The 11443-nt window shown below is 38.9% G+C and overlaps 1 protein-coding gene across 1 annotated transcript; it reads right to left on the reverse strand.

The window, feature by feature from the left end:
• Positions 1–221: 221 nt before the first annotated feature.
• On the reverse strand, positions 222–9895 carry OTUD6B (OTU deubiquitinase 6B). The gene is made up of 7 exons (XM_061346773.1): positions 9712–9895; positions 6995–7149; positions 5987–6082; positions 4246–4558; positions 2627–2688; positions 1872–1978; positions 222–757 (listed from the first exon to the last, which is right to left on the reverse strand). Exons 1-7 carry the CDS (start codon positions 9800–9802, stop codon positions 673–675), a joined length of 909 nt encoding a protein of 302 aa, XP_061202757.1. The 5' UTR covers positions 9803–9895; the 3' UTR covers positions 222–672.
• Between the last annotated feature and the right edge of the window lie 1548 nt (positions 9896–11443).

Consider the following 11443-nt stretch of genomic DNA (forward strand, 5'->3'; position numbering starts at 1 on the left):
AAAAAAAAAGTGAAGCCCTCCCTCAAACCTTAGTAAAATCTTGGCAAAAGTCTTTAAATTGTGCAATTCCTTCAGACAAGCAAGATACTCTACTACTGGATTTGCCTCCTGCTCTTCTCTGCCCAATTAAACAAGAAGATCCCTACTACAGTGTTAAAGCTAGATCCTGCTGGAAATAAAAACAACCAAAAACATTGTAGAGGCTATTCCATCCATCAAAATAAAATCAAATCTTTTAAATGCCTTTACTCTTCCGCAGTAATCAAAACCTGCCAGAAAGAATGTAACAGGAACCTTCAGGTAATCTGAACTCTGCAGCAGAAATGCAGATTTAACAAAACAGTTACTACTCGGTATTTTCACTACAGCATGGGAAGAAGCTCTATTGGAAAAAAAAAAAAAAAAAAAAGAAGAAGAAAGAAAGATCCAATCTACACAGCCATCCTTTTGGAGCAGATCTTCTAAGCATGATTAATTTCAACAAGTTCAAAATACTGTTGTTTGGTTTTGTTTTAAATCAAGAGCTATTTCTGATTTACAGTCAAACCTTGTAAGTATTTTTCATTTTTAATCCATTACATTTAGTTTTACTTTCCAGTCTATCTGGGAATTGTCTGGAGCCCAACACATCAAGATACAACTGTTATCCATGTAGATATCTGATTTTGTATGCTAGCTGCCGTTTTCTGTAAGAGTGTCTGTTAGAAGTTTTACAGAATTGTAATGTTCACCTAATCCATAGGCATGTCTCATATACCTGGGAAAGAAAAAAAAGTTACAGAATTAGTGTTCAGTTTATCTAAAAGTATACGTCATGATAAATGTTAATAACACTGGAAGATAGCTTAGACAAATTCAAGTTTTAGCACAGAAAATACAGGGTCATTAAACAGAAGAGTATTAATAGTTTCAAATTCCGGTGACTTCCAGGTACAGATCGACAACAACTTCAAAGAGGGGAAGGGAAAAAAAAAATATAAAAAAGTTCCTGCATTTTCCATCATTTTCACTACTATTTTGTAATTATGAAAGAGATAAAATAGAATCATAGAATAGTTAGGGTTGGAAAGGACCTTAAGATCATCAAGTTCCAACCCCCCTGCCATGGGCAGGGACACCTCGCTCTAAACTATATCACCCAAGGCCTCGTACAACCTGGCCTTGAACACCGCCAGGGATGGAGCATTCACAACCTCCCTGGGCAACCTATTCCAGTGCCTCACCACCCTAACAGGAAAGAATTTCCTCCTTATATCCAATCTAAACTTCTCCTGTTTAAGTTTGAACCCATTACCCCTTGTCCTGTCACTACAGTCCCTAATGAAGAGTCCCTTCCCAGCGTTCCTATAGGCCCCCTTCAGATACTGGAAGGCTGCTATGAGGTCTCCACGCAGCCTCCTCCAGGCTGAAGAGCCCCAACTTTCTCAGCCTATCTTCAGACGGGAGGTGCTCCAGTCCCCTGATCATCCTTGTGGCCCTCCTCTGGACTTGTTCCAACAGTTCCATGTCCTTTTTATGTTGAGGACACCAGAACTGCACACAATACTCCAGGTGAGGTCTCACAAGAGCAGAGTAGAGGGGCAGGATCACGTCCTTCGACCTGCATTCTATAAACAGTGACTGAATCACACTTCAGGCTGACTGACAGCATTTTAAGAACTCTAATTACAAGTATCTTAAAACTTATCTTAGTATTTTTAAACTGTGTCTATCACAAACATAATTTCTGATCTTCAAGTTCAGTATTCAAGCAGCATTTCAACATCAGATATGTAACAGCAAATAAAAGAGCAGGTGAGAATCAAAGCTGAGCCCTCTGCTGTAGAAGAAAGTGCAGTAATTTTAAGAAGGGATAAAATTTATATACTTACACAAGTATTATTGGTTTCCCTGAATATTCTTCACCAACAATAATGGGAGGGGAATCCATTTGCACAACTTCAATAGGTGTTTGCAAAATGTGCGACAAAGCCCTTAGCTTCAAGGTATAAAAGCAATTCAGTAACAGGATTAAATCCAATGCAGGGAGGAGATGACATCTAGTTTTAGCCGACATGAATTCAGGCATAACATTTCAAATATTGTTAGAAAATGCACTTTACTAAAATAAGCAAAATTATTTTCATGTTTTAAACTTTAATTAAGAACAGGTTACTTTAATCATTGTTTTGATGATAAAACACAGGTAACATTGGGCTAACTTCAGTAAATTGGTAACTACTCTTTCATAAAAGAATAAATAAGACAAACTAAAATAAATATTTTCTTAAGCTCAAGTTCTGGTTTATGTTACAAAAATTAACATTGCTGTATTCTAGTCAGCCTTGTTACCATCTAAGCTTGCATCATAAAAGGCTTTCTCCTTAGAAAGTCTTCCCCCACTTATATTGTCAGTCTTTCTAATGACATTTAGAAGTACTAAATTCATTAACCTGCATGTTGTCAAATACATCTGAATAGTGACATACCATGAGAAAAGCAGAAACAATTTATAACCATAGGAAAAAGTTCTGGATAAATGGTTTATGACTATGTTCCCTTATTCGTTTGGGTATTCTTTCTTGTGAAGCCCTTTTTTGAAGGTATTCAGAATTTCACAAATAAAAATGGTCAATACAATACTTACTTCCAGCTGACCACCCCATGCAGCTGTATTTGCTATGTCATCACAGTATTTTTCAAATTCTTCTGCAAGGAAAGAAAAGGCAACTTTTAGTCCTTGGTTAAGAACAAGCAACTGAGGAAAAGTACTGATTCTATAATGAAGAACTAGAACCTGAAAATCCCAAATATATTATACAGGAAAATATCTATGTTCACTGAAGAGAAGGAAAATAAAACACCAGAGGCCAAAAAAAATCCACCCATTAACTGGTTCAGGGGAAAAAAAAAAGGAAGACTGAAGACAGGAATAAAAACAGTTACGTACAAGAAGCACAGATTTATATTTTAGATTTTTTTTATTTAGGGAACTGCTAACAAGCATGAAATTACATACACTCTTCTTCCTGTTAAGTTTCAGAGATAAAGATAAATAGATAAGAATGGGATAGCAAGTAGTACACTAAGCTGTTCAGTTACCTGGGTGTCAGGTATGTTTATAAAAACCTACTTCAACAGATTTTCAAATTAGCTGCCTTGTTTTTAACCTCTGAGGTATTTATTCCCAATAGCTTCTTTGTTAACAGCAAAACAGTCCTTTTACAAATCATGTTCTACTGGAACTGAGCTTTCAAATTTATAAATTACAACTCTTCAGACTTCTGAATCCCATGAACAGATTCTGATAAAGAAAGAACAGATTCTCTGAAGACTGCTCAGAATTGTTTTTCATACATTCCCTCTAAAACAGATTTAAGAAACATAAGAAAACTACAACTTTCTGCTGCTTTGTAGCAACTTTATTCAGTCTTCTCTTGGGGATCATTTATCCTATGACAATTATCTCTGTCAACATGGGAAAAGGTGCCTCCTACTTCACAACAGCCCCCAGTCACCAAATGAAATCCACAGCTGTAACTAATAAATGAACGGAGCAGTAAGTTCAAAACAATGTATAAAGTTATTTACATGTTGTTCCAAACAGGGAGTATGAATAACATGAATGAATAAATCATCTATTGCTCAAGTAAGTAGAACATGAATTCCATTTAACTACATTTACTCAGCTTACACCACTGCTCCACACTAAATGTTTTTATATTTTTCAGTTTAGTCTGTTTATAAGGGCTCCAAAAGACCAAGCATAAACACTGAAAATAAAGGGTAGAATAATGAAAAGCATCTAAGCAAACTGTTAAACAGATTTGTTTTGAATTTCACACTCCCTTTTAACAGCTTTCCTATACAAACTGAAAACACCAGTATGAAACTGACAAAAAATCATCCCAAACCTGGTAAGTTAGTTGTAACAAGGTGTTCATAACAACTTCAGTCACATGCCAGAACATGATTACCACCTAGTAATCAGCATTTTTTTGCATTGTTTTTAATGTGGAATAATGTTTTGTTAGATTACCGTAAAGAAAAAAATACAAAGATTATTAAAAAATAATTCCAAAAATTCAGGTGTACCAAGTATCACAGTAGATCATAGTTGTGTTCCAGAGAACACAGCTGAACCAACAAAGTAACAAAGTTCAGGAACAAACCATAATGGGTTAATCCCAATTCAGCTGTAACTAAGATAGATATTTATCAGAAATAACTAACAGTTTTTAGAGTCTCTTATGCCCTAAGTCTTACCTCTGCTGTACATATCACCAGTACTAGGATTTGTAAGAAATGGCAGGAAGTCATCAAAGTGACTCTGCATATACTTTGCTGTTTGATTCCTCAGAGTTGCAACAGTCCAGGAATTGTGTTGATCCTTGAGCTGATCTTCAATAGCTCTGTACATGCAGTGGCCATCTGAAGGGATCTGTTTAATCTCCAAGTGCCTTGCTGCCAACAGGGAAGCAAGTTTCTGACTTTCAAGATGTCTAGCACCTGTTAAGTTTGCTATCTCAGCTTCAGCTATTCTTTCTTCTCTTTCTTTCTCCAAAGCAGCTTTTTTCTCCTTAGATTTAAAACACACACACAAACATTAATATTTAGAAGACACCTGTACAGTTCTTAGCTTAGTGCTTGCTTCTAACTCTTCAGGTGTTTTCTTAGTACATTTGTATCTGTGAAATGTTCACCTGAATCAGTACTACGAAATCTTAAGAGACCTTCTAAACCCAAAGTTTAGCAATCGGTAAGTGACCAATATACCCTAACTCCCTCTGACACCACACCAGAAATTATGTTACTGGAGAAATCCTCATTAGAACAATATATAAAATAACACGTTACAAGACTGCACAAAGGCCATTAACTGTAGTCATTTTTTTTCAGGATCACCTATTTCAACACACTGAAAAACAAGTCAAGTATGGGAATTCTAACTAAACAACAGAAAATATGGCTTTTTCATAATAAGTTTGAGATCCACTGCTTACGCATGTGATTGTATAAAGGAGTTCACGGCAGGAAACTGAAACTCCCTCTGGCTATGCTGCACACATAAAAAAAGCTGCTCCTAACCTAAAGGACGGATAAGAATGCATGCATACACAGAGAATACTACGGGGATGAAATAATACACAACATAACTTTAATAGAACGCTTCGTAAGTTTACACTCATATTTACAAGGGAATAAGAGTCAAAGTAAATGAGCAAATAAAAATTAAGCAGTAGAGAATGAGCTTTCCCACTTTCACACTTTAAATTCACCACAAATTAAGATCAGACTGGTTAAGGCAAACACAATACATGAAAACCAGACTCCAGAGCTGTCAATTTGCCTAGATGTGGTGCCATGGATTAAGAACATTTTTATCGTATGTGTTACAAGGCAGCCCTGCATCAGTGATGATGTAACAGGGGATGGACTCTGCAATAAAGCAGTAGTCCTCTGGCCCTGAACCAACATTCATATAGATACAATGAGAATGTTAATCCATCGCGATCTAACATACAAAACTTAACAAGATTCAACCCTAATGGCCTGGACATCGAGTGGTGTTTCTTAAATCAAAAGCTGTAAGAACTTCAGTATTTATGTTCTTTTGGTAAATATTTAAAATTCTACTTGCATAACTTCCATGTAGTATGTTACATTATTTTAATTCAATTACTTTATTTATTAAAGTTTTTAGTGAAATTATTTTCAAGGATTTGCTTTACATAATGATTATTTTTTTTCTGCCTCCCATCTCCTGACCTATTCTGATTACCAGCTCACAGCTGAGGGTGAAAAACTACAACTATTTATAAAATGCTTACGTATCTCTAGGTAGCAGCTTTACAGATTTTCAAGGCATTCAGTAGGTACAGTGTCAATACTGAATTAGCCAGGTAATGTCCCCTGCAAAACCGTTTAACTCTGGTTATTACAGTTTAGTTTAAGTGAATATTACTTTAAAATTTTACAAATATGTGATTGAAATATTAAGTCATACCCTCCTCTTCTGTGCTTTTGATATTCGAGGATGCTGAATATGCTGCTCTGCTCCTTCAAGCTCTAAATTTGCAACCCCATCAGCTACAGAATCTGTCTAGAAGAAAAAAGAAAAGTTAAATGTTCTTATTAGTATAAATGATAAGGAAGAAGATATCCATTAAAGATATCCATATCCATTCAGGATATCCATGGATATCAATATCCATTCAGGAGATGCACATCTCCTGAAACAATTTTAAATTCTGTTCCTAGGTAATTCCAGGGTATATTTATGAAGTTTAACCATAAAGATCTGTGTATAGCACAGAACCCGTCAAAGCCAAAAGTAAAGCACTTTACGTCCCAGACGAGAGTCATGCATTTTATTACTTTTTCTGTAGTCTCACCAAAGATACAGTTATGAGCTGCACATCTCCAGTTTGCTCTGTATGTTCTAGTACAAGCTTCCACACTGAAGTGTGAACACTGCTTACTGGCCAAAAGGGAAAGCTTTTCCTTTTCCAGGGCAAGGATTTTAGCCTGAAAGGTCCATCATAAAGTTTTGACAGCTCACTTAGTAAAATAAGACTCCTGAAATTAATCTAAGATTCAGGTAAACAGAAGCATTATATTTAACGCTTATGCATTAAACATCTACTTAAAAACTACTACAGAAGATTGTTAAAGGCTCGTAACTAACAACTGAGCATGTTTCATTCCCCACAGTGCTTCTCAGCAGATGCTTCTCAATCAAGTCTATTTCCCTACAAGTAATTCAGAAGTCTCTTCACTCTCACTTTCAAACCAAAGTACATTCTGCTTAACTCTTTGTTAGGTCACTAAAAGAAAAACACCTAGTCCAGAAATATCAGGCAGAAAGATGTTCGTTTGTTTCTTTACAAGACTTAAACAGCCAAAAGAAACATTTCAGGAGATGTATGAGCAAGGAGCATTAGCATAATTCACAGATAACTGTATTCCACTAATTTAGCTATAAGCTCTGTCCAGCTCAAGTTAAGGAAACTACCTTATTCTGCTCAGGTGAAACTTCCTTCAGCTGCTTTAATTCCTCCTTGTGCTTCTGTTCAAGTTCTGCTTCTAGTTTGGAAACTTCATCAGCCAGCTGTTTTCGTCTCTTTTTATCATTCTTGGGAACAGCATTTTTCATGCCTTGAATTTTTGCTGTTAGAGAAGTAGTGAAATAAAGATTATCTCTAAGCATAGACAGTTCAGACACCACAGAAAAGACAACTGCAGGCAAGTTATGCAGAAAAAACTTTACAAATACCAACATATTGGTAGGTTTTAACAGTTCAGCTATGAGACTGCCCTTTATGATCACATTTTAAAGCAGCTATATTTTTCTTAAAAGATGCAAATGCTGTACCCAAAAAAGAGGAGAAACTTATGCCAGGTTACTATTATAAATGCTTATGAGCTTCAATGCAGCAGACATCAGCCTGTTGTCTTAGAAAAGATTATCTGGGCATTGAGATCTCAAATCCTGTCACAGGGAAGACATGCAAATTTTTAATTACACAAGCAGTAAATTAAAAGTAAAAAAGAGTTTACCTATCCTTTTAAGTAAAGTTTCCAAAAGCAAATTTCTTCTATTCAAGAAGAAAAAAAAAATAAACCTCAACTTGCTTAAATTCCTTAAGTATTTTTAGACTGCAAGTCAACGCTCCATTTCTCAAACCATAGAATAGCTTTGTTAGAAAGCATGTCCAGAGGTCACCTGGTTCAACCTCCTGCTTGATGCAGGGCTGAATCAAAGCTACATCAGGTAACACTGATTCAGACTGATCTGGAACTATTCAGATGACTGTGCAAAGTCTCCAAGGATGGACACTTTGCAACCTTTCTGGCCTGGTTTTTTTTTTCCAATGTTTAGGCATTCGTGTTATGAAAATATTCTCCCTTTTTCCTCCTACAAGGATTTTTGTTGTTACCACTTTCAGACGTTTTCTACAGTTCATTCTCTACACTTCACTTTACAAAATCTGGGTCTATATATTACGCAGTTGGATCTACACCCAGATCCCCAATAGTCTTTTCTTCTTCTCCAGACTGAACAATAACAGCTTCCACAACCTGTGCTCTTAGATGAATATTCACTGCTAGTTCTGTATTCACTGTTTTAGAGTTACAGCCCCAACTATTTAACACCGTGCCACCTATTCATCAGCTGTACAATTTCCTGTCATTCACCCGTGACTGACACATTAAGCTGAAGATGATGGGGATGATAATTAAACTTTTTAAGAGAAAGCAGCAATGATGCTTATACTGAAAGATTTCTGCAAAGCATCAGCCTCACAGATCAGGTGAGTCTGAAAGACAGAAGAGTATTTTGTTCATAAAAATTAATAATGAGGGAGAAGGAAATCTGGGACTTCAGAGGCACACACAAATACAAATGGAGAGTATATGGGGGTGGTGGAGACAAGTGTCATCAACTGGAGGAAATGCTGGATTTTCAGAGGCTGAGATGCACTTTATGCTATTCTTATGAACAAATTGTTTTGCTCTCTGTCAAACAGTTACCACTTCATTTACCAGGAATGTATTTTTCAGGTAGGAAGATGTGTGACTATAGGACACCTGCCTCTCTTGACTGGCAAGACAAGGGCTCTGTCTTCTGGATACCCTTACCAACTTTAGCAGAGGACTACATTTAGTTATCCCCTATCACCTTCTCTAGATGAAAAAACCCTTTGCTCCTCAGCCTCTCCCAACCAATGTTCCATGTGCTCCAGCCACCTAACCACGAACCTCAATTCCTACTTTTCTTTTCAACTTCAACCAAACTTGAAGGAAGGCATATCAAAAAAGTATGTTCCTGTACATATAATGACAATACCATGCCCAGTACTGTTTCTCCTCTTCTTTAACTCTCTAACTGATAAAAGGCTGCAGATGGGGCTATTTCATTACATGGCAAAAAAAGCCAAACAAGGAAAAGGCCATAACAATGAGAACAACTTACCAGAGAGTAATAGCTTACCCAAGAATACCAGCAACGAGAAAGGCTTAACAAAAAGGTTAGAAACAACAATACAGAATCCAGATAACTACTGAAATTACTTAACTATATTGATCTACCATAACAGGGTAGGTGAAGTGTGGCTTGTGATGGTAAGCAGTGTAGCAGTGTAAGACCACACAGATCTTCTACTACAGATACTTTACTTTGGCTGGCCAGAATATAAAAGCTAACTTCAGATCAACTGCACTTTGAATGAAAAAGCTGCATGACAGCAAGGCCCCTTACGCAGACTTTTCACTCTAAAATGCCTAACAAAACCATACCTTGTTTACCTCAGAACACAAGCAGCAAAACGCTAACATAATGCTAATAACCCAGCATTGTGTTATGGCTCTCGAGCGTTACCGTGCCTCAGAGGTGCCAAGAACCACACCTCGCACAGCTCTGACACCCCTGTCAAGACGCAGCACCTCCATGGCCGCCGCCCGCTGCCTCTGGCTAAAGCCCTGCAAGGGCCGCTCCCTCCCTCCCCAGAGCTGTGCGGTTAATCCCCAGCTACTCCCGGGGCCGTGCGGGGCTCCCAGCTTCGCTCCCTTGGAGCGCCCTCCGGGAAAAAGCCGAGAGCATAACCCTAACCCGCCCCACGCCTCCTCACCATCCCCCGACGAGGCCGGCGCCTGAAGGAGCTGCTTTGCTTTCCCCAGCTCCCCAACCTTCTCCGCCGTCCGCCCTTCCCCGGCCCGTGGGCCCCTCACCCTGGAGCTCTCGCTTCTCCTTACGCTGCCGCTTCACCAGCTGCTGCAGCGGCCCCTCAGCCTCCGGCTCTTCGTCTCCAGAGCCCTCCATGAACGCAGCAGAGCACCGCGAGACCCCCTCACCCCGCACCGTCGGCGCGCGTGACCTCCGACCCCTGCGCGAGGCGGGAGCTCACTGCGCTTCCGGCAGTGCCGCCCCGCCCAGCGGCGCGAAGGGCCCAGCGCGGCGCAAGGTTGGCCTGCTGAGTCTGACCCAGCTCCACGGAGCTCAGTGCTTGCCGCCATCCAGCACCACTTGGTATCCGAGCCGCCGCCCTGGGGCTGCTTCTGGCCCCTTCCCCCCCAAGTTTCTGTCCCCTTGGCAAACTGTAGAGCTACCCGCTCGTATCTACTGTCTGATAAAGGACTTGCAAGGACATGTCTGCACTGAGGAAAATGGTACCAGAGACAAATCCTATTAAGGAGGAGGGCTGGAGGTGAGAAAATAATTGGTTAGGGGTATGCACTGATTAATCACGTGAAGGGAAATTATTTGACCTCTTTGCTTTTGTGCAAAACACATAGTGCACTTTCTGTGCAAGTTTTATACCTGAAGTTACTGAAAGGTAAAAAACCCACAAGATTCTGGATTTTCCAAGTTGTGATATATGTGATTTGTCTCTCCCCACCAATGTGAAATTATTTCTCATAAACATTTACTTTTTATTACAGTAAAATCCCCACCTAAACTGGGAACTACAAATTCTTGAGTATGAGTGTGGGGTGAGATGCTTTTCTGTTCACCTAACACCAACATTATTTTGGGGAACATTCAATGCATGTGGCCAAAATTTAATTTATAAACTTTAATATTGTAATTGGGTTTAAAGTCATTCATATACTATGAGTGAATCCAGAATAAGGACAAGTCTGGGTTAGATTTGACATGACTAACATACAGATGTGCTCTCGTACCAGTTTGTTGATGCCATATATTTGACAACACATGTATGTGAATGTGCTTTCAACCCTTTTTCTTAAAAATGCTGTATATTTAAAAAATAATACTCTCTTATGCCTTCTGTATTTGTTTCTTTCAGAATTTTATAACATTACAGCAAATAAAAAAATCCTCTTTTTACCATAACAAGACATTGTAATTAGGTGTTCAACATATGACCCAACCCATCCTTCAAGCTCTCTGATATTTTGAGGGACTACAGGCTTAAATCTTTCAGAAAAATGGTAGTGGAGGCTCCTTATCTCAAGCACAACTAGCACAGTCCATGGGGATACATCTGCAGAGGTCCCTGTGGTGACTACTGGTTTTAAGCCAGGCTTCTGTCATATCCCTAATATGTAATACAAAAGAATACAGAATAAATGCCAAGGACCAAGAAATAAATACATCAGCTGACCAAATGTGAAGTGCTAAGTGATGATGAGGGTAGGTTGATGGAAATGATCTTATGATATGCTAGCCTCATTTGAACACCACATACTGGAATACACTGGGGACTTGGAGTCATGACATCTCTATGCGATTGCCAGAACTGCAGGTGTGCTGCCTGCCCTTCCTGTCTGCACCAAGGGGCCTGATGCTTCCTCCTGCACTGCCTGCTCCAGGGGCCCTGGCAGCTTACCGGGACCATGCACATCAGGATTGTGTATGTATGTTTTTCCCTCCCACACATTCTGTGTGTTTTTCCTCTCTGACACTCTTAAAGCACTTTAAAGTGAGCCATACTGCAGC

This window comes from Neopsephotus bourkii, unplaced genomic scaffold, assembly GCF_033783945.1.
Source record: "Neopsephotus bourkii isolate Nb327-2 ecotype Australia unplaced genomic scaffold, CSIRO-AGI_Nbou_v1 NB_275, whole genome shotgun sequence".
Lineage (NCBI taxonomy): Eukaryota > Metazoa > Chordata > Aves > Psittaciformes > Psittacidae > Neopsephotus > Neopsephotus bourkii.

What these genes read in the sequence shown, in the direction of transcription:
- OTUD6B (XM_061346773.1), bottom strand. Translation starts at nt 9,802, where the DNA reads ATGGAGGGCTCTGGAGACGAAGAGCCGGAGGCTGAGGGGCCGCTGCAG. An exon ending in CAAAAGCACAGAAGAGGAGG is followed by an intron (nt 4,559 to 5,986) that starts GTATGACTTAAT and finishes TTTAAATCTAAG; the next exon opens with GAGAAAAAAGCTGCTTTGGA. An exon ending in TGGTGATATGTACAGCAGAG is followed by an intron (nt 2,689 to 4,245) that starts GTAAGACTTAGG and finishes CTTTCCTTGCAG; the next exon opens with AAGAATTTGAAAAATACTGT.